This window comes from Zonotrichia albicollis, chromosome 1 (assembly GCF_047830755.1).
Source record: "Zonotrichia albicollis isolate bZonAlb1 chromosome 1, bZonAlb1.hap1, whole genome shotgun sequence".
In the NCBI taxonomy this organism is placed as follows: Eukaryota; Metazoa; Chordata; class Aves; order Passeriformes; family Passerellidae; genus Zonotrichia; species Zonotrichia albicollis.
The window spans coordinates 117,038,326-117,063,866 of record NC_133819.1 but is presented as its reverse complement, the minus strand read 5'-3'; the positions used below and the strand labels follow the sequence as shown (position 1 = coordinate 117,063,866).

The 25,541-nt window shown below is 41.6% G+C and overlaps 2 protein-coding genes across 3 annotated transcripts in view; one reads left to right on the top strand and one right to left on the bottom strand.

The window, feature by feature from the left end:
* Positions 1-9,339, top strand: part of NSMAF (neutral sphingomyelinase activation associated factor) — a 45,064-nt gene extending 35,725 nt beyond the window's left edge. For both annotated transcript variants that reach the window (XM_074551317.1, XM_074551309.1), the window contains 4 exons: positions 128-278; positions 665-767; positions 1,722-1,831; positions 2,770-9,339. In XM_074551317.1, the coding sequence (XP_074407418.1) occupies positions 128-278; positions 665-767; positions 1,722-1,831; positions 2,770-2,864 (459 nt within the window). In that variant the 3' untranslated portion in view covers positions 2,865-9,339. The remainder of the gene's footprint in view (positions 1-127; positions 279-664; positions 768-1,721; positions 1,832-2,769) is intronic.
* SDCBP (syndecan binding protein) lies at positions 6,966-22,375 on the bottom strand. Its single transcript, XM_005479324.4, has 9 exons — positions 22,236-22,375; positions 17,800-17,880; positions 14,824-14,902; positions 12,205-12,311; positions 11,732-11,890; positions 10,562-10,737; positions 9,182-9,353; positions 8,536-8,627; positions 6,966-7,680 (listed from the first exon to the last, which is right to left on the bottom strand). The coding sequence occupies exons 2-9, from the start codon at positions 17,848-17,850 to the stop codon at positions 7,626-7,628; spliced, it is 891 nt and encodes a 296-aa protein (XP_005479381.2). The 5' UTR covers positions 17,851-17,880; positions 22,236-22,375; the 3' UTR covers positions 6,966-7,625.
* Positions 22,376-25,541: the final 3,166 nt, after the last annotated feature.

The window sequence follows — 25,541 nt, the reverse complement described above, 5'->3', positions numbered from 1 at the left end:
TTCAAGGCTTTTCATAAATAAAATGTCCTCTTAGGGATAATGGGCTTGTTTTGTGTATGTTTAAAACCTGTCTCAAGATGGCTCCCATGAAAGAAGAGGAGGAGTCATGGGATGTTTAACTTCCTAGGTAAATACAATGGACCTTAATGCTGCAAATACCATCCTGGCATCTGGAACCAAAGAGGGTACCATTAGTGTTTGGGATGTTACTACAGCAACAGTGTTGCATCAGTTGCCACATCATTCTGGGACTGTATTTCATGCTGCTTTTAGTCCTGGTACGTTGGATTTCAGTTTTTAATGTGCACTCTTGGGAGCTTCAGAAGGAATCTTATTATTAATACCATATAATATATCTTTCTTATTGGAATTACTGCTTTAAGGGCGATGGTGAGATGTTTTGGATTGTCACACATCTCCTCTGTAAAGAATTAATTGTACACAAGGCCATGCTAGGCTGCAGACCAGCGATCTAGACTCTACACAAATCTTGTTTATCTTTGCTTGCTTAGAGACTTAATTTCCAGTAAATTATTTATAGATACGTAGGTGAGGTAATGTCACATCCAACATGCTGATCACAGAGTGCTTTGACAACTGGAACGGAATGTCTGAACATGATTTTTCTTGTTGTTTCTTTGATTTGCTTCCTTCTTTTGTACAGACAGCAGACATCTACTGAGCACAGGGGAGGACTGTTGTTTTAAAGTAATAGATGTACAAACTGGAATGCTTGTATCTTCTGTGACCACTGAAGAGCCACAGAGGTAATGCTGAGAACATGCAGGTTATGGAGCTGGCTGGAAATGGCTGGTGACAGCAGAGTGGGAAGGGCCATAATACTGGGAACTGTGTTTTATTGAATCACTTTTTAGAGTGAAAAGACTGACATTCTGGCATTATGATCAAGCTTTCCAAACTGGGGCAAAATCAAACAGCTCTCTAAGTAAACAACTTTTCAACAACTGTCATGTCCCTTAAAGATGATGACAGCTGTAGCTAACCAGCTCTTCCAGCAACTGAACTACTGAAATGTCTAACAAGTTGAGTTTTCTTATTTAAATAATCTGTTACTAATACTGATTTTTTGGGTTTGTTCTGGAGGTTTTGTTTTAATGTTTTCTTTTTTTGATAGTCTTAAAAAATATTGGCTTTTAAAATCAAAGACCAATCACCTTTTTCCACCAATTGAAAAGTATACAGTTATTTATGGTTTATCAGATAAACAGATGGAATGCTTACTCAGTTACTGGAGTAAAAATATAGCAGCTATACATGGAATACACTTCATTTTTTTTGTGGGTGTATATAATCATATATGCTTGTTCACATATATTTTCACTAGTTATTTACCTGAAAGTCATCTTTGCTTTTTAAGTGATGGTTTCAGGAATATGACATGGCAGAAGTGAAAGTGGTGGCTCATGAGAGCACTGGGATATCACACACATGCATACCTGACTGGGCCCTCTTCTGTTATGGGATTGTTTCAAACTCTGCCAGGGGAAGGCCTGGCTTGGGTCTAGGGCAGTCCCAGAACCAAGACTGGGTGATGGATCTTTAAAATAATTTGGGAATAATCTTTCCAGAAAGACTGTGTTAAAAGGTAGTTTCCTTTGGTTTCATATCTCTATTTCCAGTTCTTTTTTGACCTAGTTTGGAAATGTCTGGCTGCCATCATGCAAAAGCTTGACATGAACTAATCTTAGATTTACTTGCAGGTGCTTCAAATGGGATGGAAATACCATCTTATCAGGATCTCAATCTGGTGAATTACTGGTTTGGGACCTTCTTGGAGGAAAAGTTACTGAAAGAATCAAAGGACATACAGGTATGCCTGAACTATTCCCATTCTCAAACTGAATGTGAGATTCCTATTTTCCAGCTCTTTTAGAACTGAAAAGTTTGAGTCATCTGCTCAGCTTGCTGTTCCTGATGTCAGCTTTACCTGAAACACCAGAATTAGAAGTAGGTCCATGTAAGCCTCCTAGGAAATCAAGTAAGAATGGAGGAATATTGCTTTGTAGAAGACTGGCCAAAGGGAAATGACTTTCAATTTTTCTAATTACCACAAAATTGCAAAAGTCAACATTTTTCTACCTGTTGGCCCTCAAATATAGTATAGGCTGTACTGTATTCTTTGCCACAGTCTGTCCAGGCTGAGTCTAACAACGTTAGGTAAAGTTCTCTAGTAAATTCGTTTTGGATGGGGATCTATAGGCAGATTAAATGTATCTATATAGTGCCAGTATATCAGCAACCAGGATGTGTAGGAACAACTACCTAAGTTTCACTAAGTCAAGTTTTTAAGGCTATTTAACTAAGAACAGTTGTTTCAAACTTCCCTGCTGTAAGTTTTACACTGGAACTTGACCAGTGGAGAGATCATTCTATAGCTGGGGATTTTTCAGAAGTGGGCTTCTGAGGCATATGCTACAAGATGTGAATACACTTTTACCATGAAAATTCCAAATGTCAGTGAAAAAGCTCATTCTCCATGAATGCTTTCCATAGTTGCCATCTGCATTCTACATAGCAATGATGTCCCACTAGTACCAAAAGTCAGCTGAGGCAACGGAGCATGAGATCCTTACTATGAATAAGAGCAGCTACCTAGGACCCTACTAAAATTCCTCTTAGCAAATATGGTGTCAGTGTAATCCAGTGCTCAGACTATGCTAAACTCTCTCAAAGAAAAATCTGTTCTGTCATCTCAAGTACCACACTTACTTGCATTTGGATTTACTTGTTTGTGATTTTGTTTCCCAGGTGCTGTAATGTCCATGTGGATGAATGAACAGTGCAACAGTGTTATTACAGGAGGGGAAGACAAACAAATCATGTTCTGGAAACTGCAATATTAAGTGCCTTTCCCTCCAGTCATTTAAATGAACTCTAATTTTAAACCAAATCTTTTAAAGGAACTTAACTCTGTGCAATGATGGGCTGCAGAAGTTCAACCAGATAGGAAGCTTTGTTCAACCACAACTTTCTATGTTATGTTGACTTCACTGAGAGCTCTTAACTTCCATAGGGTATGCACTTGTTTTTCATGGACTATCATATTGAAATTGCTTGTGTAAAATGATATGAAATAAAAGACTTATTTTTCTGTAATTAAAGAGCTCGTAACTTGCAGTCATTGTTGGATTTACATGGAATGTATCATAGCTTGCTGTTTGAACTGCTTTGAAAGAAGAAGCAGCATTTGCATTCTTAATTTAAGCCTTTTAGGGTGTGTGGAGCTTAATGCTCTCTGTCACGTGTAGTCAACATTTCTTCTTAGTGGAGATGCATGTGATTGTAAATCCTGCTTTGAACACTGCAGCAGCTGTCCCCAGTCTGGGCTCCTGACAGCCCTTAGCTGTGGCTATTTGCAAAGGCATACAGCACAGTAAGAACAAATTCTCTCTGGCTTTTTCTTACTCAAAACCAGCACTAATGTATTGGTCTGAAAAGAAAACAAGCATAAAACTGATCTTCTAACAGACCAGATACACATACAGATATTGGGATAAATATTCTCCTAATCCTGTGCCTGAAGTTGGAGCATAAATGACTATCACTCCTTCTTTTCCTCATTTTTATTACTATCCTTTTCTTTTAGTAATCTTCAGCATTTTCATGTTTTGTTTAGTGTTCCCAACCTTCTTTAGCTCAAATCTCCTTTGGGATGGAATTTCAGTGTGGCATTTAAACAGAGCTACAGTTCCTGGGTTTATCCAATCCCCCAGCTGTCTTAACCCAGGAACAAAGCAGTGTTGCACAAGGATTACTTTCTCTGTAGGACTTCAGGGTATCTTTTCCTGGGAGGAGCTGTTCTGAAGTGAAAGACTTGAAATACTTAAATTGTTTAAATGAAGTATTTAATGGTTTATTTATAGCAATAAGCATTTGCATTTGTAATGCTGCCTGAGTATGACTGAGGATCTATTTATTTCTCTGCTGGTCTTCCCTACTGCTGGTGTTGAGGTGTCCTGGCACTGTGTCCAGGGGAAGTGTTCTGCTGAACTGTGTTCAGTCAGATACCCTGCCTTGAGTTTGACACCCAATGCCCATCCAAGACACAGCTGTTTCTTGGTATTGTGAAACAATCAGCTTGTGGTTAGGTGCTGTTCTGTCATTCCCCCGGTTAGGTGCTGTTCTGTCATTCCCCCAGTCTTCTATTCTATTATGCCAGTGTGAGCTTATTTTCCAGTAAGGTAAGGCTATTAAACCAAAGTGGTATTTATTTCAGCTGCACTACTCTCTTGGCTTAGCAGACAACTGTTTTTATGTAATCAATGAGTGTGTGTGGTGAAGCCACATACCATGCATGCCTGCTGTACCAGTCTTCATCTTGCAGGAGAATGTTTGGTGTCTGCCCTGTTTCTTCACCTTTATATTTATTTCTCAAACATATCTGTGTGTATGCAAACGTGATTTTTGTGTACTTGCCTGGAAATGGCTTGGGTGAATTCAGGATTGTCCTTTGTCACTAGGGGGCCTCCTGCTGAGCTAAACCAGATGAAAATAACTCAGACCTGAGGAAGAAGCAGAAGCTTCAGGGTCAACCTCACTGAGAGATCATATTCTTTTGATTAAATATGGATGCGTGGTATGCATAGCTCTTGAGTGCAGCTGAGGTTACCTTGTGCTGTAAAGCATGCTGACAAAACAGAGCCCTCACCCTGTTCCATTGCCTAAAGCAACCATAGCTTTTTAAAGGGGAAAAATTAAGTTAACCGTTGATTGGATACTTCCTTCCAGTTTGTTTGAATTTATGTATATGCATATATGTATATTTAATCATAAGTTACTCTCCAGTGCTAGCTAATTTCTGCCTTAAAACAGGAGCTTTTTGATTATCCTTTTACTTCTGGTTGCTATCTGCTATAGCTGGAAGTTCTTGTACTGACAGTCTACCACTGTTTTTTCCAGTGGATTGCCCCAGCAGTTCCAGCAATCTGGCTGATAACAAAAAAAAAAAATATTGTCATCTTACATCCCTCCAACATATTGTCTTGGTTTACTCTTTTCAGTTTTAGTTTTAGCATGATTTGTTTATTAGGGAGTCACAAGATTTAAGTAACCAAATGCCACTTGTTAAGCTGTAAACAGAGTTTTAAAGCCCAATTACATCGATAATCAGCCCTTGCTGACTCATCTGCTCCTAAGTTAAAACTGGTTAGAAGCAGAGATCAGTGTCTGGGCTCCAGGGATTTCACAGCTAAGCAGAGGAGCTTGGCAAAGCCCTCAGAGATAACTGCAGGCACAGGGCTAGGCCCATGGGACTGAATTATACCAATGAAGCCACCAATTACTGCCAGTGTAGGCTTGCCACAGTGGTTCCAGAGACCATCATTTAGTAACCAAACAGTCCCATTAAAATGGCTTGCAGAATGAATTTGGTCACCTCTCCAGCCTGAAGTGCTGTAATGGTTTTCTCTGGGTTACCATAACAGAGAAATTCATTTGAGATACAGCAAGCTACATGCCAAGACACTTCTTCACTGCTGAACTTGAGTCCTTCCTGGAAGAGCAGGTCTCCCAACCCAGGAAAAGCTACAATTAGCTACACATGCTAACGAGGAAGTGGTACATGAGACTTTGTTTATTGCACACTGCCAAGCTCTGAAATGTTTGATTTTCTTTTTGGTGTGATCTCTTAGAATCTTTTGCATATGTCCCTTAAATGGACAAAGAAATAATTGAGATGCCACCACCACCCCCAGACCAATTCTTGATCCAAGTAAATTCTGAAGGAATAGCTACAGTGATTCCCCAAATATATCTTTACAAAATAATACCTCTACTGAACTCAACTTCTTTGCTTTGACTTCATGCTGCTGCCAACTATGAGGAAACCTGAAGTTCAGTAATCCTAGATTTCACAGCTGTAACCTGGAACAGAGCAGAGGGGGAAAAAATAGTAAAAAAATCACTAAACTTCAAGTCTCAGTTGAACATGCCCCTGACCTGTTGTGGTGGGCTGATCCCAATGATCAGCTTTTCACTCACCCTACCCCATAGCAAGAGGGAAAAGAGACTCAAAAGTGCAAAAGCTACAAGAATTTACAGATTGCAATGGATAGGAGAACTAAACAAAGGTAAAACAGAAACTGGGGAAGAAAAAAGAAATGATGCAAAGGTAATCATACCCTTATTCCCACAGCAGACTGATGCCCAGACCAACAACTGCCTTGGAAAGATTCCCCCCTAATTATTGCTGAGCATAATGGTGTTGAATTTTCCTTTGGTCAGTTTGGATCAGTGGCCTCAGCTGTGCTCCCTCTCTCCCTCTGGGAACAGGGGACAGACTGAGGAGCAGGAGAAGCCTTGACACTGTGCACATTCAACTCAGGAAATGCCCTGCTGTGTTATCAGCCCTGCTTTGGTCACAGGCCTCTAACACAGCCCCACACCCGCTCCTACAAGAAAATTAAATTCAACTCCTACTTCATTACCTTCATTAACCCAGCCAGACCCAGCACACCCAGCAAGCTGTAGGCCACTTTACAGTGAAATTGCAACTCTACAATTAGTACATCTTGTACAACAGCTGGCTGCTGTTCCATGTTAAGCTTAAGGTGGAAAGAGAGTTAGAATCATTAGAGGGCTTGGGTTGGAAGGGATTTAAAGATCACCTAGTTCCCAGCTCCCAGCCATGGGCAGGGACACCTTCCACTTGACCAGGCTGCTGGGGTCCCATCCAGCCTGGCCTTACACACTTTGAGGGATGGGGCATCCACAGCTTCTCTGGGTAACCTATTCCAGTGCCTCAGCACCCTCACAGTGAAAATTTTTTTCCATTCAACACATCTTGCTTAAAGTAGTCCAGAGCTACCCCTTCTGAAACATTTCAATGTTAAAAGGAGTAAGATTTTTAAAATATTTTACACTGCATTTCCTATCTTAGTTGTTGGCTGAAACTGACCTCAATAAAATAAGCCTGTTTTACCTGAAGTAGGTACACACACAGGATGTAAAGTTTTGGTCATTTATTTGGTTATGTCTAAATCCTTAAAATAACATGGTTAAGGCGAGAGAGAAGCATATTTGTTACAATTCATATAACAAGTAATAAAAAGATTTGAGTATCTGTACACTACTTTAATTAACGCTTACTGATGCCTTGAGCTATATTCAGCTAAGTGGCATTTTTGTGTAAACAGTATTTACTAGAACAAAAAATTAACTAGCACTAGCCTTACTTCTAATATGCTATTTCAAATCTACTCTTGCAAACAAAAAGCAGTAAAAATACTCATTCTTTTTAGACATACAAAGCACAGCATTGTCCTGGGTAACAACATGTAGCTTTGCAAGTGATACCTGGTTCCTTTAGTTGCAATGGCTTATAGTAGTAGTAAGCTAAATAAAAGACCTACAAAAAGAAGTCATAACATAATTGGAATTTCACATTGTCAAGCATGTAAGGCTGCAAGTTTTACAGTGTGTGAATACACGAGATATGTTGAACGGTGACATTCCCAGCCATTATAGATGCAAATGCTTGATGCAGCATATCTTCTCTCAGCCTCCAGAAAGGCTCATGTGCAGAAGAAAGAGATCACTGAGTATAATAGCCCAAGTTTAGTGGAATCATCATTATATATATGTACACACACATCCATGGTGCAAGTTTAGACTTCAGGAACAGAGTGATCCATCAGGCTCTTCATGATGCTAGTTGCCATCCTAAGGAAAAGGAAAAGGCATTCAGGTTTGTAAGATAACTACAGAAGACCACTCAAGCCTCTGCTCACAGTAGCTTTGTCATGGCCAGTACTTCAATACAAACCAGAAGCTGGACTTTCACTCCACTATTTTTGACAAGTTGCTACAGACAGCTCATGAAACTGAACACTGAGATTGAAGAGAAGCCCACAGTGTTCAACACTTCTATTAGCACCTGAGCTGTGTTGTTGGTATCTTTTAGGGTCTGGACATGTGGCAAGCAGAGTACAAGCACAAGGGAAGGAGAGCAGAGGGAAAAGGTGGCTGTTAGACTGAGAACTGCTCTGTAGAAAGAGGATACCAAGCCAAGGGTGTATCCTTTTCCTTTACCTGAAAAAAAGACTCAATTACACCTGAAGCATTATTAATGTCTACTAACTTCAAAAAGTATTTATGCAGGACAGATTTAGTTGTAGAAAGCCATTGTTTCCAAAGGATTAGGAAGAAACCCAGAACCATCCTGCCCAGAATCACTTTTAAGCCACAGCAATTACTTGCAGTACAAACAACATTTTAGTTAAAAGGCAACAAATACCTTAGTATTCACTTCTTAGAAATTCAGGCTTAGTCAAAAGAAGTGTAGAAAAGGCTTTTTCCAGAGAGGAAAAGGCAAAGGATCATCACAAACACAGAATAGGTTAAAAGCAGTACCAACACACGCCAATTTAACCAAAACATCAGATTAAACAAATTTTCAGGCATCTCCACCCACCCCTTACAGTCTTCAAGTTTGTAATGACATCTTATCACGAGTACACTTTCTAGTCACTGTCCACTGGATTATAAACAACACCACAGCTGCTTTGTATTACCTACCTCTTTATTATATATTCATAAATACTGGAAGGCATGACAGTGATGGTCACTACGTTTCCAGCTGTTGCCAAGATGTCTGCAACCTGCGAGTCCTGTCAGAAACAAGAAGTCATATGAGCAACACAACTCAAGCTGACTTAGAAAGCAGTGGTTCAAGAGCTCCTTCTAGACACATTTCACGTGGTTTTGAGACACCTCCCAACTCCTTGTTTGGAGTATTCAACCTTCAGGACAAATCACTGAAACTGCAATGCCACTTCACAGACGTTTGGTTAAAAGTATCTTGCATGAACTGACTAGAGAACGGACATAGATGTCATACACAATTCCTGCTAAAATTTGATGCAGGTTGGAAGGAGGAAGCTGACCCTTTCTTTGCCAGCAAGGTTGGACTACAAGTAAAAAGAGAGGGCCAGTCTTGCCAGGTAGAGACAGAGAGGATGAGAATGGGCAGCCCTGACAACCAATACAAAACTGCACAGAGGCCTAAAACATCTCTCTCTCCAGTCAAGTTACATCATGACTGAAGTTTATATTTTATGAAGACTGAAAAATATATTACAACCTTTTCTGTCTCTCCAAAACACACTACACAAACATAAAAAGCTCACAGCATTCCACACCCCGCACATAGTGGTTATTTTACCTTCAACCCAATTACATTCTGGCCATTAATTTCACAGATGTTGTGCTCTGTCAGAAGTCCATTTCTTGCAGCAGAACTGTCTTTCACTATTGAGGTTATTTTTCCATTCTTGAATATGAAACCAACATGCCCTGTGCTGTCCTTATGCATGGTAATAATTCGTTCAAAAGGTCTAAAAAGACATTTAAAATAAAAATCTTCAGTCTACTAAACCACAGAAAAAAACACATTCTATTTAGCATCTTTAGCTTATAAAAAAGTAATTGTACTCTAAGGGGCTCATATTTTCTATATTGAAAAGTTGTTTGGTTTAACTTAATTTTGTTAATATTGTTGTATTAAAATATACTTGTTTATAAACATTATAAACCTATGTTGTCCCTGTTTTACAGATATTTCACCATCTGGATTAATAATAATACAAAAATCCCAAACAACATCCACCCACCTACCACCCCAACCAAACAAACATTCACTAAAGATAAAGTTTTCTACAAACATTACAAGGTCAATAAGACAGTGCAGGCAGTTTTAACACCTGTAGGTAGACTACAGGATTCTGAAAGCACAAGGCTTCCCAACAACATTTCAACTGCTTTGGGAACAATAAACCTTTAAATTGTTCTTAAAAAGGCAGTAGATAAAGGAAGAGGGTGCCATGTTGGGCACAGAAGTGGTAGCGAGAGCAGGGAATCTACTGGCACAATATTTTAATTCAGTGTTTGAAGTAACTGCCCCCAATCAAAGCAGCTGCCCTCCACTGAGTCAGGCTTGGTTCCTAAGCAGGAAAGAGCATGGAAAAAGCTTTGAGGCATACACTTAGTCACATGAAGTATCATCTGTCTTCTTGCAGCCTACAAGCCTTATGTTGAATCTGACCTGTGGTTACTACATACAGCTAGCTACAAGATCATGATTTAAAAAACATACTGGGTCATCAAGCATGCTTTTAGTAAAATTGGCATTCATTTCTATGTAAGCAACAGAGTTCACAAGAAAAGATATCATGCTACATAAAATGCAAATCAATTAATACAACAAACATTTTGTTACTTTTATTGTTGACTTTGACTTAACTAAATTAAAAAATTCTATCTGAAAAAAAGCACAGAACTCTTCAGAGTTTAAATTTAGCTTTTGGCATCTCTCACTCACTAGTTTATCTTGGAAAAATGTTACGCCTCATCATGCCCAGGAAGTTTACAATTTAGGAACCATTTTGATTGCTCCCCCCAAAAGGGAACATTTCTGAAGATCTTTACTACTGAAGCACATGGACAATGAGATTTTGTTAAACCTGCACAAGCAAGGGGAGACCCAAATGCCTCAGAATTACTCAATGATGGATTATGGCAAATCCATATCTGCAGCTGGCTTTACCTGTCCCGAATGATCATTGAAATTCTTTCTGCAGAAGCCTGTTTCAGAACTTTGTGTGCTTTATCAGAACTCCATCCTGCACAGTTTTCACCATTGATCTGCAGAACTTGGTCCCCAAACCGCAGACCAGCAAGGGATGCTGGAGAGTTTGCCTGAACTAACTGGACAAATATACCCTACAAGAGAGGGGAAAAAAGGGGAGGGGAGGAGAAAGGGAAGTTCTTGCTTAAAGATGAAGACCAGTCACAGAACACACAGCCCCTAAAGTTTGCCATTCTACACAATATCAGCCAAACAGACAAGACAAAAGGACCTGCTAATTATCTCTTCATAAGGGGCAATTTTGAAATTTCAGTCTGTTTTTAGATATATTTGAAAGTCTGACAGATACTTAATGCAAGAACAAAGTTCAAAACCAAGCAAATCTATCTAGATTTCTAAATATTACAAATTTTAAAAAAATATTAGCATAACATTAAAGTCTTAAGCAAAGGGGTAAATACTTGTCTGTTTTGACAGGTGTTACAAAACTATTTCTAGTGAAACCACCCCTAAATCAAAGTAAAGCATATCAAAGCAAATTATAAATAATACCTTGGGAGAGAGGGGTGTTAAAAAAAAATATCACCCCATGCTACTCTACGAAAACCCCATTTTCTGCATTAGAAGAACTACAGAAAAGTATTTTAACCCTATATGCTACCTGCAGTACAAATTTTTTAAAACATTCAGATTAAATGACTTAAACGGTTTAAGCACCTTTTACAAAAAAGGAGATACTTGTAAACAGTGGGCAGTTATTACATACTGCTGAACATTAAGTACTGCCCAGTATTTGCACAAAGGTAAAGACAAGCAGTCCTGAACTGATAAAAAGTATCACAGCAACTATTCAAGGACAAGTTCGCACCCTAAAGTGAAACAAAAAATATTTCATGTATTTTTCAGATCTTATAAAGCACAAGGCATTAAACTGCACCTGTAAATTCAGTTTCTAGTCCAGAGAGCTGGAAATCTAATTACAAATCTAATGAAGGATTTTAAAATTCCAGTAACAGATAAGAAACCGTTATACAGAAGACTATTTTGTGACCAGACTGTATCCTAACGTCACTGCTAATATAGTCCAGCAATAAAATCTCCGGAGGCAAAAGCAAATTCTACACTTACGTTATCAACAGACTTAAGACGAAGTCCAATTCTGCCATCCTGATCTTTACACAGAATTGCTTCACGGATGCCTTGTTTAATTTCTGCTCTGCGAATTCCAATATCATTTCCAGTCACTGGAGCTACCATGTAATTAGTAGAAGGTCGTGTTACCAGTTGCTGATTAAAACAAAACAGCCAGACAACTTAGTTTCAACTTTTAAGAACAGCTATATGTCAGTTTGTATGAAGTGGTATTTTAAAAAAACAACACACAAAATAAGCCACACCACCAAGTCTTCCCCACCCCTTCCCAACATTGGAAATGGATTGCTCAGTTTCAGAACAGACTAAAATAGGCACTGCAACTTAAATAATTCACCTCTCAGTCAAGTATGGTACTTAAGGCAAATAATAATCTGTTCTCTAGAACGCTAGATACACATTTAGTCTTTACACTTTTATTTTCTAGAATATGCATGACTGGTACCTACACCCTGTGGCTGAGCAGCTGCTGCCACTGCTAAGTTTCTCTGCACCTCCTCATTGAGGCTCAGGCCCATATACTGAGAAAGTTCTGGATACAATCTGGGGTACAAGCCTAGAGGAGAAAAACAAAACAAAAAATCAATACAACGGTTTAAAAGAAGGAGCAGTTAACTGCTTTCACAGGAACAATTACTTCAACAAATCTTGTGCTTTTGTAATTATTTAACTGGAAAATTATGGCAGAAGACTCACTTGAATCAGAATTGTTATTCTGGCCTGGTTCAGAAGAGTAACCAGACAAGCAGCACTTCTGAGAGAAAGAACTCAGAGGAGAACTTTCAGTTTCACTTACTCTATCCACCCTTTACAACACAAAGAACAATAGACACACGGTGACGTTCCAAAACCAACACTGTGCTGCATTGCACAAGGACACGCCCTTCAACTCCAGAACTTCAGGGCAATTATGGAGAACTGCTCCCCTCCCCACCCCCAAACCAGGTGTGCTGAAGAACACACACAGACACCTTCCACCGAGTTCAAAAACAGCAAGGGGCATTCACACCAAGCATATTCCAGATCTGAGGCATGGGAAGGTTTCTGCAGAAGCCTCCTGGTTCTAAGGTTCACACTACAGTCTGCTGTGAGTCTTCATGAGAAAGCAGCTGTCAGTTTGTCACAGCTTCAAACTGGAGGGGCTTTACACATGCCTCTCAACAAGACAAAACACACACAGCCTTTAAAACAACCCTCTATACTCAAGCAGAGAGAGGCACAAGGAGTGGGAGGAAAGGAAGCTGAACTGACAGGCTTGTCAGACCTTGAGCTGAACAACTCTGGAAATAACCTTGATATTGCTCTTGACATTCCACAGATCATTAACTGGTGCCATCTAACAAGTGCCAGTTATGAGAACTCTTAAGAGTCCCCCTGATATTCTCACTAAATGAGTGGGGACAGAAAAAGCTGCTTGGAGAGAGAGAGGCAGTGGAAAGAAGGGCTTCAGAACCACACTCCCCAGTACACAAGGCTTAGGTTTCTAGAGTTCATTTATGGGTAAAAATGTATAAAACCAGCTATTTTAAGAATCCATGTCTGACCAGCAACAGAGAGTAACTTTTCTGGGAAGGAGCAAAGGTCAATGCAAGGTGAATGCCAGTATAAACAACAGATTTTTTTTGCTCTTTAATATGCTGCTTTGCATGAGAGCAGTCTGATCATATTTCTGGACTAACCCAGAAGCTTATAGCTTCATCAATATTGATTAAAAAGCTTTTGATGAAGAATTTTTCTATTTTTGCTTGCTTTTTCAGCAAGCCCCTAGGATTATGCACAACACAGCACAAGATTTCTGCAGCTACACAATTCCTCTGTTTTGTTCTTTACTACACCAGATGCATTCTTTGCTGGCTGAATTAAATTCTCATTTAAAAGAGAGAATGCTCCAAATAATGGAACTCATAGCAGAACACAAAACTCTTGATGTTGTACAGTCTCCTGTTTCTGTAAGAACAGAAGCATTTCCAGTGGGTCTGGCAAATCCTATAGGTGATGTAAGGCCTTCTTTCATTTGGGATATATTGAATGATTGATCATTCTTCAGTCACAGAATTCCAGAGCAATTCACACACAAACTGATGTCAAAATTATGTTTTGGTTCCTGCTTGCTAAACACATGCAGAAGAATTCAAACTATGGACAGCAGAGCTGCCAAGACTGCTGAAGCAATCTCAAATCTGGTCTGGTGAGGTTAGGCCAGGTAAGTACCTAATCCAGATAGGATCTACCAGAGGCAACTCTGGTGAGCTATGCAAACATCTGCCTTAAAGTCATCTTAGACACAGAAGCACCCAGAGGAGAACTGGAGACAAAGTTCCATCCACCAACCTTTAATATCTGATTGAGCAATTCCTGACCACCATTCCAGCACTGCTGCTGGTCTTGCTGATCACAAGGCTTTAGGCCTTTTAGACTTAAATTTACTAAAGCAGAGCTCTAACCTCAAACATACCTGTGCACCTCTGTGGATGTACACATGCATGGAAGAAAAGAAGGAGAAAGTACAAGTACAAATCATTCAGCTTTAGATCTGATGGATTTCCCACCACAAATCTGATTCCAAAATCTGCTGCAAGCTTTATGTTGGTTGCACAACAAGATTAAGTGCCAGCTTCCTGGGCACTTGTTGACAGAGATTTGTCTTTGTCCCAAAGCAAACTCAGTGTAGAGCAAAGACTGACTCACACTGTCCTCTAAAGCTTATAAATACATATGTGATAAATAAGGACGACTAAGTGTCTGAGGTAAGAGCTAACAGAGCCCAAAGGCACCAACATCAAATCTTGTTATGGTAGGCACACTTGGAAAAGGTTGCAAAAAGAGAAGGGTGACTGCTTGCCACAACTTCCTTTTATAAGCAAACACTGTTTTTTGACTCCTATAGCACCTTACCAAGGTGGGTGTTAGCATTTCCAAAATGGAAATGTAAACAGGGTAACATTTATTTCCCTTTGTAAATAGGGTAACATATTTATAGCTATTTTTTACTGTACTGTTAACTTGAGGATTTCATAACTGCTTTCCACAACATCATCCATAGGATACTATGCAGTACATGAGCTTACCTCCATCACAAGGAATTGGAGCTGAAGCTTCAGACAAGATTGCTGGATTAGCTGGATTTGAAGAAAAGGCCGTCTGAGCCTAAAAGCAAAGAAACTCACATATGTTATCTTGCAGAAGAAAAAATAAATCTTAATTATGCAGGCAGGAGACTCAGTATTTTCTTTTTTTCTTGTACATGCTAATTACTATTCATCTTGAAGTAATGAAGTTGAACTTTTTATGTGAAATAAATAGCTTCAATACAACATGCTATAATAGTATCAGATCAGCTCATATCTTCCTGAGATAAAGAGCTACAATGATAATGCAAAAAGGGTTTCCTGTCAACCTGTTCTATTTACATCATTAAGCAAGTTAAAAAGCCTTAAAGGAAACATTACCTTTGTCCAAAAAAGCTTAACAAATAAGTTTTAAGGTGTGACCTTTAGCAGAGTGTTTTGCAATTACTTTTTTCAGCTAGAGAGCAGCAGTTTTACTTCACACCATTTATAGACACTGTTAGTGAGATCCATAGTTCTTTTCAGGTGTCAGGTTCCACGCAATCCAGTGCTACTAGCATGTCTTCTGAAAGAATCAGACCTTCCAAGATGATTTTTCTACAGCCACTACAGTGAACACATTAAGCTTTATTTCTGTATTGCTGACTGGCTTACTTTATTAACTTCTCTCATATTTGTGAGTCACTTTCCTTCCTTCTCAATGCCTCAGCTCTACTTTTTTGCCTTGTGTGTTCATGACCAGTGAAAAATACAGCCTTAGAGAGGCCTCTTAAGCATGATGGAAATTGCTATTCCAGTAACTTTCCTGAGGTTGAATGTCAGGGGTGGGGGGCAGGGGGAGGAAGTACTCAATGCATACTGAAACGTTACCCTGAACAGGACACATAAATTTTCTAACGCAACATGACAGTCAAATTACTTCATGATGTTAAGGAAACGCTTGAAAATAGAAAACTTCTCAGTCCTGTTCACTCCAGGAAGTTGTCTTTAAAAAAAGGTTTCACAGCAAGAATGAGTCATTATTTAGCAATATCACGTGTATTTAGAAGCACAGGCTCCAACTCAAATGAGGGACAAAAAGAGCAGGTTAGAATAATATTTAATGTAACAAGTCTGTTTGTTTTAGCCAGCAGTCATTTGAATCTTAGTCACTCGCTGCAGATACAGACATCTTTCAGCACTCTGCCCCCTCTTCTCCTAAGAATGCCCTCAGACTTATTTAAAGAGACAGCATTTTTATAATGAATTCTTTGGGAGAAGGAAATAATTTAGCCTTTGATACCAGCAGGTCAAGGGAGGTGATTCTGCCTCTCTACTCGGCCCTTGTGAGACCCCACCTGGAGTGCTGTGTCCAGCTCTGGGACCCCCAGCACAAGAAAGACATGAACCTTCTGAAGCAGGCCCCAAAGAAATTATCACAGAAGTAATCAAATCAGAAGATGGAACACCTCTCCTATGAGAAAATGCTGCCAGAGCTGGGTTGTTGAGCCTGGAGAAGAGAACCCTAGAGCAGCCTTCCAATACTAAAAGGGAGCTTTATAAGAAAGATGCTGACAAAATCCTTTAGCAGGGCCTGTTGCAAGAGGACAAAGGGATACAGGTTTTAAACTAACAGAGGGTTAGATTTAGATTTAGACCAGATATGAGAAACAAGTTTTTCAAAATGAGGGTGGTGAAGCACTGGAATAGGCTGTCCAGAGAGGTGCTAGATGCCCCATCCTTGAAGACATTTAAGGTCAGGTTGGGACATTTAAGGCTCTGAGCAAAGTGATGGAGTTGAATATGTCCCTGCTTGTTGCAGAGGACTTTTACCCAAACTACTCAGTGATTCTATGAGAAGTATCAGTGAAAATGTTATGGCTTACTGATTACCTTTATGAAAATTTTCAACTGTAATATATAAACTCTAGCAGGTGGTCAATAAAAGGCCAAAGGAGCCTGCTCTTGGCTCCAGGCTACTCAATTTTTAGTTCAGCTTTACCAGACTGTAGATAAAGGACTGTGGTTACATAAGAAGAATGGAATGGGCGGACACAACAAGGAGCAATCCCAACACAGCACCCACAACTGCAAAAACCCCACCCCACACATACAAACACAGATGAGACAGGGCACTGCATTTTGGGATAGCACAGGAGAGTTAAGAAGCTGTTCTAGTAGTTTGCTTGATGGCTTCCCAATGAAAACAGCAAGGACAGAAGTATCAGCCACCTTAAAACACACTATAACTTCTTGCTGTTGTTTAAACCAGGAAGAAATGCAGGTTAAGTTCAGGAAGAGGTAAAATGTTGAAGAAAGTAAGGAAACTCCTTGTGAAATACATCCACATCAAACTTCTCATAGACTTGTTAATTCATTCAAGTGTTTTTCATTATTTTGTTTCACAGATATGTTTTAGTCCTCGTCATGTCTAATAACAAAACTACCAATATTCTTACAAATAAAGGGTTTTGCACAAAGGTGATAATCTTGGAAGTACTGCAAGAACTGGTGACTACCATGAAACAGCCAGAGGACAAGTCTGATTCCAGATGCCATTAAGACAGCCAGTGCTACTTTTTTTTTTTTGTTGTTTGTTTGTTTTTTGGTTTTTTTTTTTTTTTACTCCAATGACCACAAAAGCTTTCTGCCACAGATTTGGACACTGGCAATGAGATGCAGCAGATTTATTAGCTTAGTCATCAAGTCAGAGCTGAAGTATGTGAAGACACTGACTATATTTGTCTACTTAAGACCATGTATCTGTATTTCAAAAAACCCAAACATATTAAAGACAAATGAACACAAATGAATAGATAAAGCAAAACAAATATATCCAGGTGGTAAAATAAGCATTAATCATATCAGATAAAGCTACAAAGTAAACAGGTTGTCGTTTCCAACAAGTTCTCAACTACAATAAGTCTCCACTTTCCTAGATTAAATATCAGATAATTTATTGTCATTAAAACTCATCTTTTTTAAAGTCCACCATACCTGAATAACTTTGTCCACCTTCAGATCTTCTAGGGAAGGATAGAGAGACATTTTGATGAAGTCCTACCGGGCAAAGGCAGACTAGAAAAAAAATCAAATGGGAAAGCAAACAAACAAGAGGATTAGCTTTCAGATATTTACAGAGTTTAACTCCTTAATTTTTTTTCTTTTAAATAAATTAACCAGACTAAGTGCTAAACAAGTGTTCTGTGACCTGCCAGTCAGCAGTAAAGATATCTGGCACTACAGATGAATTCCATTAAGACTATCCATTTAATCTGTTATCAACAGCAGCCTTTGGCTAATAGGCTTTATTTAATATACTTAGCACTGTCAAAGTTTAGGTCTCAATGAAGAGAAAACCTACACAGAGCAAAACATTTTGCAGGAAGCAAAGAAAGACTTTAGGAGGCCAAGAAGCAATTACAATGAGGTTTAGGAGGAAAAACCTAATCACTCCTGTCCCAACAGGGACAGCATTTTACATTCAACTGTGGAAGCTTCCGCTCTGCTGTCTAAAATATTTAAACTCTTTCAACACTTCTAATATTCCACTGACCTGCTTTTGGCTGGGATAGAGCTAATGTTCCTCCTAGTGCTGTGTTTTGGATTTAGGATGAGAATATTAATAACACACTAGTTATTTCAGTTGCTGCTAAAAAGTGTTTGTACTAAGTCAAGGGCTTTTCAGTTTCCCATGCTCTGTCAGTGAGAAGGCTGCAGAGGCACAAAGAGCTGGGAGGGGACACAGCCAGGACAGCTGACCCAAACTGGCCAAAGGAACACCATGTGGCATCATGCTCGGTATATAAACTGGGGGAAAACCTGGCCAAAGGCACAGGCATTGATCAGCAAGTGGTGAGCAGTGGCAATGTGCATCACTCATTTTGTATATTCCAACTATTTAAATTGGTTTTTTCTTCCTTTTCTGTCACAATAAACTATCTAATTACATCAACCCATGACTTCTCACTTGACTCTTCCGATTCTCTCCCCCCATCCTGCTGGGGCAGGGGGAATCAGCAAGCAATTTTGTGGTGCTCAGTTTTAGGCTGGAGCTAAATCATGAGATCCAGCAAGAGGCCTCTAGACAGACCTTGGCTTCCATTCGCAACACATTAACTGCATCAAGAGACCTGTAAAAACTAGGAAGATTCAGTCAGTGGTGAGTTTCAAAACACAGAAATTCCAGGCTGCCTGTCATGTGATGTTCAGAGAGCCCCTGTGACAACTTATCAGGAAGTAATTAAAAAAAAAAAAAAATTTTAAAAAAAGGAAAAAAACCCAAAACCTAAAGCAAAACTCAAAAAAAAAACCCTAAACCACTTCACATGGTACTCTAAGGCACCACGCTGACATCCAGCTCTCCTAGAACCAGTCACCTGAGGCTTCAGGAAATCCCATTTTTCCAGAGCTGCTTAACTCACACTCTCACTGAGATCAGCTGAACTTCTGAAACCCACAATAAAACATTCCACATCAGTACATAGGAACATTTTAGTGAGAGGGATGGGGAGGGACATAACCAGAAGACAACAAAATGTGATACAGTTTTGCAAGTCACAGAAGGTACTGAAAACATAGTTAATACAGAAGTTTTACTAAAGGATTTTGGTTTGGGGATTCATTTTCTCATTCAAAGAAATTGAATTGAATTGAATTGAAATTATTAAAATAGCAATTTAGCAAAAATTTCAGACTAAAAGTGACCATTGCATAAATCCTTGAGCGATTGCTTCCTTAAGTGCAGACACAGTCTATTTCTAAATGAACACCACACACACAGATGCCTAATGTGATACTGCAGTAACACAATAGACATCTCTTCATATTACACTATATTCATCAACAGCTTTTATGTTTGCTCAGCAGGGCCCAACAGCTCTAGTATCATGTCAAACTGCAATTAAAACTTCAAAAAAGCATGCTCTCAATGTGACAGAGGTCTAAACTGTAAACACGTGGTCTGTTATATTACAATAATTAATTGCCACTGACTTTTTTGATTAATTGTTGCAATTCTACCAAACACAGTTAAAGCCAGGAAGCTATAACACATGCATTTAAGGTCAGTTTGAAGTTCTGTTTTAATCCAGTATCAACCTGAAACAATGAAATGCTTTTGCTCATCTGAAATGGCTAATGGTAAGCCCAAGCTCTTGGTCAGGAAAGTGCTTCCTGGATGCTCCACTCTGCTGCTCACACCAGCCAAGGCACACACAGCATCAGAGTCAGCATGTCCTTCTGTGCCACAGCAGCCCTGGCAGGTTCATGTGCTGGTCCCAGCATTGGCACATGTTCAGAGCCAGCACACCCTGGCAGCAGGAGAGGGCAGGCTAAGGACAGCGTGTTCCCAAAGGAGTCACCCCATGGCAGGGTGAGGAGAGGCGCAACAGCAGCACTTTGCAGGTGACGATCTTGGCATCCACAGGGCTGCAGAGCACAGCACAGGCAGTGCCAGATCCCCTGCCCCAGTGACCAACTTCCATGGAACACCCTGGCCAGCTTCGTTTCTCCTCCACAGACCAGTCTCGGCACACAGTTACTTGATCACCAGAAAACTCCAATCTTGCGCTAGTTATAAAGAGGAGCCCAGTGCTTTCTGCAGAAAAGCATTAGCAAAGCTAAACAAATACTAGTGCTCAGATTACATAAAACAACATTCCAGAAGTTTATCCTGCCCCTTGACAACCCCCTCAGCCTTCCCTCCCCAGCCAAGGGTTAACAATCCCAAGTGCTTGCCACAAAGGCTGGCTGGCTAGGCTGGCTCCCTTGCCATAAACCCAACGGTTCCTGGTTTTGGTTTTCCAACTAAATAGCCAGAGGAACAGTCACCACTGTAACTGCATTGAGCGAGCTCATAACTTTGCATATGGTAACACAGATACTTCATGTTAGATAATGTGAGAGCCACAAGAATATTGCATTTAGTTTAAAAAAGGATTGTTAAGTAATAATTGCCACCGTCAGTGACCACCAGTAATTGCAGGAAGAACTTGTCCACGACTTCTGTACAGTGTTATTCACAGTATAAACATGAATTTCAGCTGGTGCTCTAACGGCTTTAGGCACTAGGGAGTGGATACCACAAAACGTGAGTCACTACTACCTCCTCTCCTCTCTTAAAAATCTATACCAACATCAGAATCATTTCCATACTGTGAGGAGACCAAGTGTTTAGGGACGTAGAAATAAAAACAAAAGGAAATACATGGGGCGGCAGCTGTAACTCAGCTGGCGACCCGCAAAAGCTGGCAGTAAAGACCTCGCCCCCCTCTTCAGTACACATGGCTGGAAAGTCTGACTGCCCCTGCCAGCACGTCCCACTAAGGAGATCCTGTTTGCCAAAGGGAAGTACCGAGCCACCGACGGGAGAGGCATGAAAGGCGTCACTCGTGACAGCCCGAGCCTGCCAGCAGGAAGTCTCCAAGGTGGGAGTGATCCCGAGCTGCTTTCAGCGGCCTGGCTGGGAGGAGACTGGCTTCTCGACGCATTGTTCAGGTCGGAAAGCATGAACAAAGCACAGCAGGACAGTCCTGCGAAACCCCAACCTGGCCAGTCTGCAGTGACTGCTGTCTTTGAAAGCACCAGCGGCCAAAACTGTGGGAGGGGCGGAAAAAAAATACAACAAAAAACGCCCCCCACCCATATGTCTTCCTCCTGTAGCCCGTGGAAAAAGTACAACAGGCCACAATGTCGGCACTTACAGTGGAACACTGGCTCCCACTTCCTGTAACTAGAAGCTTATGAGCCCCGAAATTCATCCTTAGAGCAGATCGAGGACAACACTTCCCGAAGGTCAGGCTGAGACATCACGAACCGAGGAACGGTTTCGTAAGACGCGTTCTCTACTAATAACTCAGTATTTCCTTTCTGATACACATCTAATTAGCCTGGGAGCAATTGCCCTCATTACGCGCTCAGCTCCGAAACCTGCTGCCTCCATTTCAGACCTGAAGCAAGGCTCGCCTGCCTGAAAAGGCTCGTCGTATATCACTCCTGAAAAGGCCCGTCGTATCAGTCTTTTGCTGCAGCACCCTTCAGCCCGTCACAAGAGAACTCAATACAAATGCCCGAGCCTCCGCCGTGCAGTGGCCGCGGAGCCCCAGGGAGGGGCCAGAAGGCGCTCCCAAACCCCAGAGCCGGGCACAGGCAGTCACACAGGGCATTATCCAGGCGCTGCTTTCCCTGTTCGCGGGCGGAGGAGCCCCCCGGGCCGGCAGCGCCCCGAGCCCGGCTAAAGCCTTCCCGCGGCCCCGCAGCTGGAGCGGGCACCCACACGGCCCTCGCAAGCGGCACAGCGGGGCCGCCCCGGCGCCGGTCGCCCCCTCCCCGCTCCGCCATGCCCGGCCCGCAGTCCCCCGTCCATCCGCCCGACCGGAGAAGCGCACAAAGGGCCGCGGGGAGGGGGCCCTGCCCGCCGGCCCCTCGCTTACCTCCGGCCCCGGGGGTTGTTTGCTGCCGTCCGTCAGGGCCCGCAGTACGGAGAGGGGCGGCGGGAGCGGCTCCCCTGGATCCCGGCAGCGCCGCTACGAACGGAGCGGAGGGGGAGCGGGGGCGGCGGCGGAACTGGCCCGGCCCCGCGCATGCTCCGGCGGCGGCGGGGAAGGGGCCGGGGCCGGGGCCGTGGCTGAGTTTGTCTGCCGGCGGCTGTGGGGCGGAGGGCGGCGAGCGGCGAGCGGGGTGGCAGTGGCCTCACTCCCCTCAGGCTCCTTGTTCCACGCAGAATCTTGGCATCGTCAAGGTTGGAAGAGATCTTCAAGATCATCCAGTCCATCCGTCTACCTGGCATTACCGCTGTAACCACTGAACCACATCACCCAGCGCCGGATCCAGACGCCTCTTAACACCTCCAGGGATGGTGACTCCATCACCTTCCTTGACAACCTATTCCAGTGCTTGACCACTCTTACAGTGAAACAATTTTTATAATACCTAATCTGAGTCTTCCCTGTTTCAGTTTAAGGCCATTTGCTCTGGTCCCCTCACTGCAGGCACGGCAGAGTCCGGCCTCCACCTCAGCATAACCTCTAGTCAGGGAACTGTAGACTCAGCCTTAGACTCGTTTGTGTGCCTTTATTGGTTGATAGCTGCCGTCTTCGTGGAGAAAAAGTACAATTTTCTGCTTATTTTCCTACTTTTTTCTGCTGTAATGAAGCACACTCCATTAACGGCCTCGTGTGTGCCTTGTTTTGTATGTCTGCCGTGGACGGGCAAGCTGTGACACATCAGAGCCGGAGTGACCACATCACCTGTCCCACAGTCCAACAGCTGCCTGAGCCTTCTCCTACAGGCAGGCATCAGCTTTTGTCCTGGAGAGGCTGCCCTGAAGAAACCATGATGCAAAGTGTATCAGCAACAGAGAAACCCCAGAACAAGCTCAGAAAGAGACTTTCATAAGTCAATTACCATAATTGCCTGTCTTTGCCTTATTTAGAGTATGCACTTCTCTAGCATCAATTTTTTAGTCTTCACTTCTTCATTACAATTCTTTGCCTGATGTCAAATATTGTTCATCACACAAATAATTAAATGTGCTGAATGCCCTAGAGCTTCTCTTCACCTAAGAAGAACATTCAGTAGGAGGTTGAGCATTCAGGAGTTGAGCAGTCCTCCAGCATCCAGGAACTGCAGAGAGACTGCTCCCACCTGCAGTCTCTTTCTCCTGCCCTCAGCCAGTCCCAGCATTTGCCCAACTCTTCTGAGAGAAAGCTTAACTCATTGCCCCAGGAGAAATCAAATCCACCAAAACACATAGTGGTTGGAGCCATACTAGCAATAAAAGGCTCTCTCAAACACAAGCATGAGCCAAAGCAAGGGAGTGTGTGGCTGGAATCAGGAGAAAGGAGGAAGCAGAAGGAGAAATGGGAATGAGAGGGAAGGTTGTTTCACTTCACTCTGGCACTAACAGGCTGTTTCATCATTTGAGCTGTCTTACCAACCATAACCTTAGTTAAGCTAAACAGAAATTTTGTGGCAATATATACTTTTCTCTTGCTGCTGCAGTGTGTTTTCCAGTTCTTGATTCTCTCCACTTGCCAACATCCAAGGGTCTGGGGTAGCAGCCACAGCAGCGCTGAATGCAGAGGAACAGCAACTCTTTGGCTGCTCAGGAGGCTTCTGTTTCTATATCCAATAATCAGCCAGACCTGGAACCTTCCTGTATGCCACTACCTGAACCATTGGCTGCTGACTTGTGTAACTACGGGTCATTAAATATATATGAAGTGAAATCTTGACCTTAGGGTATCACAGGCTTCACAAAAATCCTGTATTACGTGTCTTCTGGGCCAGGAGGAAGGGAGGGAATCTAGCTTTAGTTTAATAATGACTGATGATTACTGCTTTAGAAATGCTAAATTTTCTATGTAGCCGAAGGAGATTTTAACATAAATGCAGTGAAAGTTTTAAAACTGTGCTCAGACAAAGTGTACCACTCTTCATCCTGAAATGAGCTCAGGGCAGTGAAGCCCTGGACCCACCCTGTAGAATGAAAAGCACTGTAGTGTTCATGTAGCATGGAAATTGCAGGTGTGTGAATTGAGAGTTTTTCAGTGCAATTCTGCTGGGTGCCAGTGTTGACAGCTGAAGGATGATGTTTTCTTTTGGTTTGATGTTGAATTCTCCTCTAATTGCAAAGACCTTTCTTCTCTCCAGAAAGCTAGGCTGTTATTTGCTGTCTTCTGCATTACTCTATCTCCTTGTGGTCTTTCAAGACAGCCTGCTGTTTATGCAGGGAGCAGCCTTTTCTAGTGGGTATCTGACTTGCACTGTCAATGCACTCTCCCTGATTTTACCCACAAGACTGTAATGGATGTTCATTTTCTTTATGAAGATGTCCTAGCCCAAAAACTTGGCTCCATGTGGTTTATTTCTCGTTGAGCATGCCATCTGTGTACTATTGCAGATATATAATCTAAGAGCAAGCAAAGTCGAGGTTATGGGCAGTAGCTCTGGCACCACCTCCACCTGCAGGACATCCATCTTGGTACCAAAAGTGAATCTTATCATCCTCATCTCCCAGTATATTGTGAAACATGATTTCAATAAAGATTTTGAAAATCTGAATAAAGGTGTTCCTTCTTGCTTAAGAACAGCTGTTGGAGAGAGAAAGAGTACACTTTTGAGGAATTGTTCATTTAAATGTAGGAACAAAACTTAATAGACCAGAAAGATAATTGATGTAAATTGGGTATGTCTAATCTGTGCAACCAGTGCAGTTTGGCATGTCTCAGGGTCCTCATCCTTTAAACACACAGACCAAAGACAATTCCAGCTGCTGGTCTAGTCTTGTTTCTTTCCCAAGGAAACCAGATTTTGGAAGGGGGAAGCATGGATCTCAGTCATTCTGTGAGATGAACTGAGCACCTGAGACAAGGGAGATACTTCTGTGTCCTGGAGTCTGGAGGGAGACAGAAGAAGAGCCAGGCCATATCTTTCTAAGAACTTCACTGAGACTGGGGAGCTCTAAGGAGCCAGAGGTGAATTTCCCGAGATTAGTTCCTAAGGTATGTGCATCTATTGTTTGAAAGAAGTAGAACAAAGAGCCAAGTTATTAGAGTTTGCTTGTTTAAGTTAGAATACCCATGGGCAAGTGTGATAACTTTCCATCATCAGTGTACTATTTGTGGGTTTTTTTGCTGGCCTAGTGCCAGCTTTCAAAGAATAATAGAAACCACCCACTGATTGGTATCAGTCTCAGCTGTTGAAAAAAATCTTAACAAAATAATACATAGTTATTA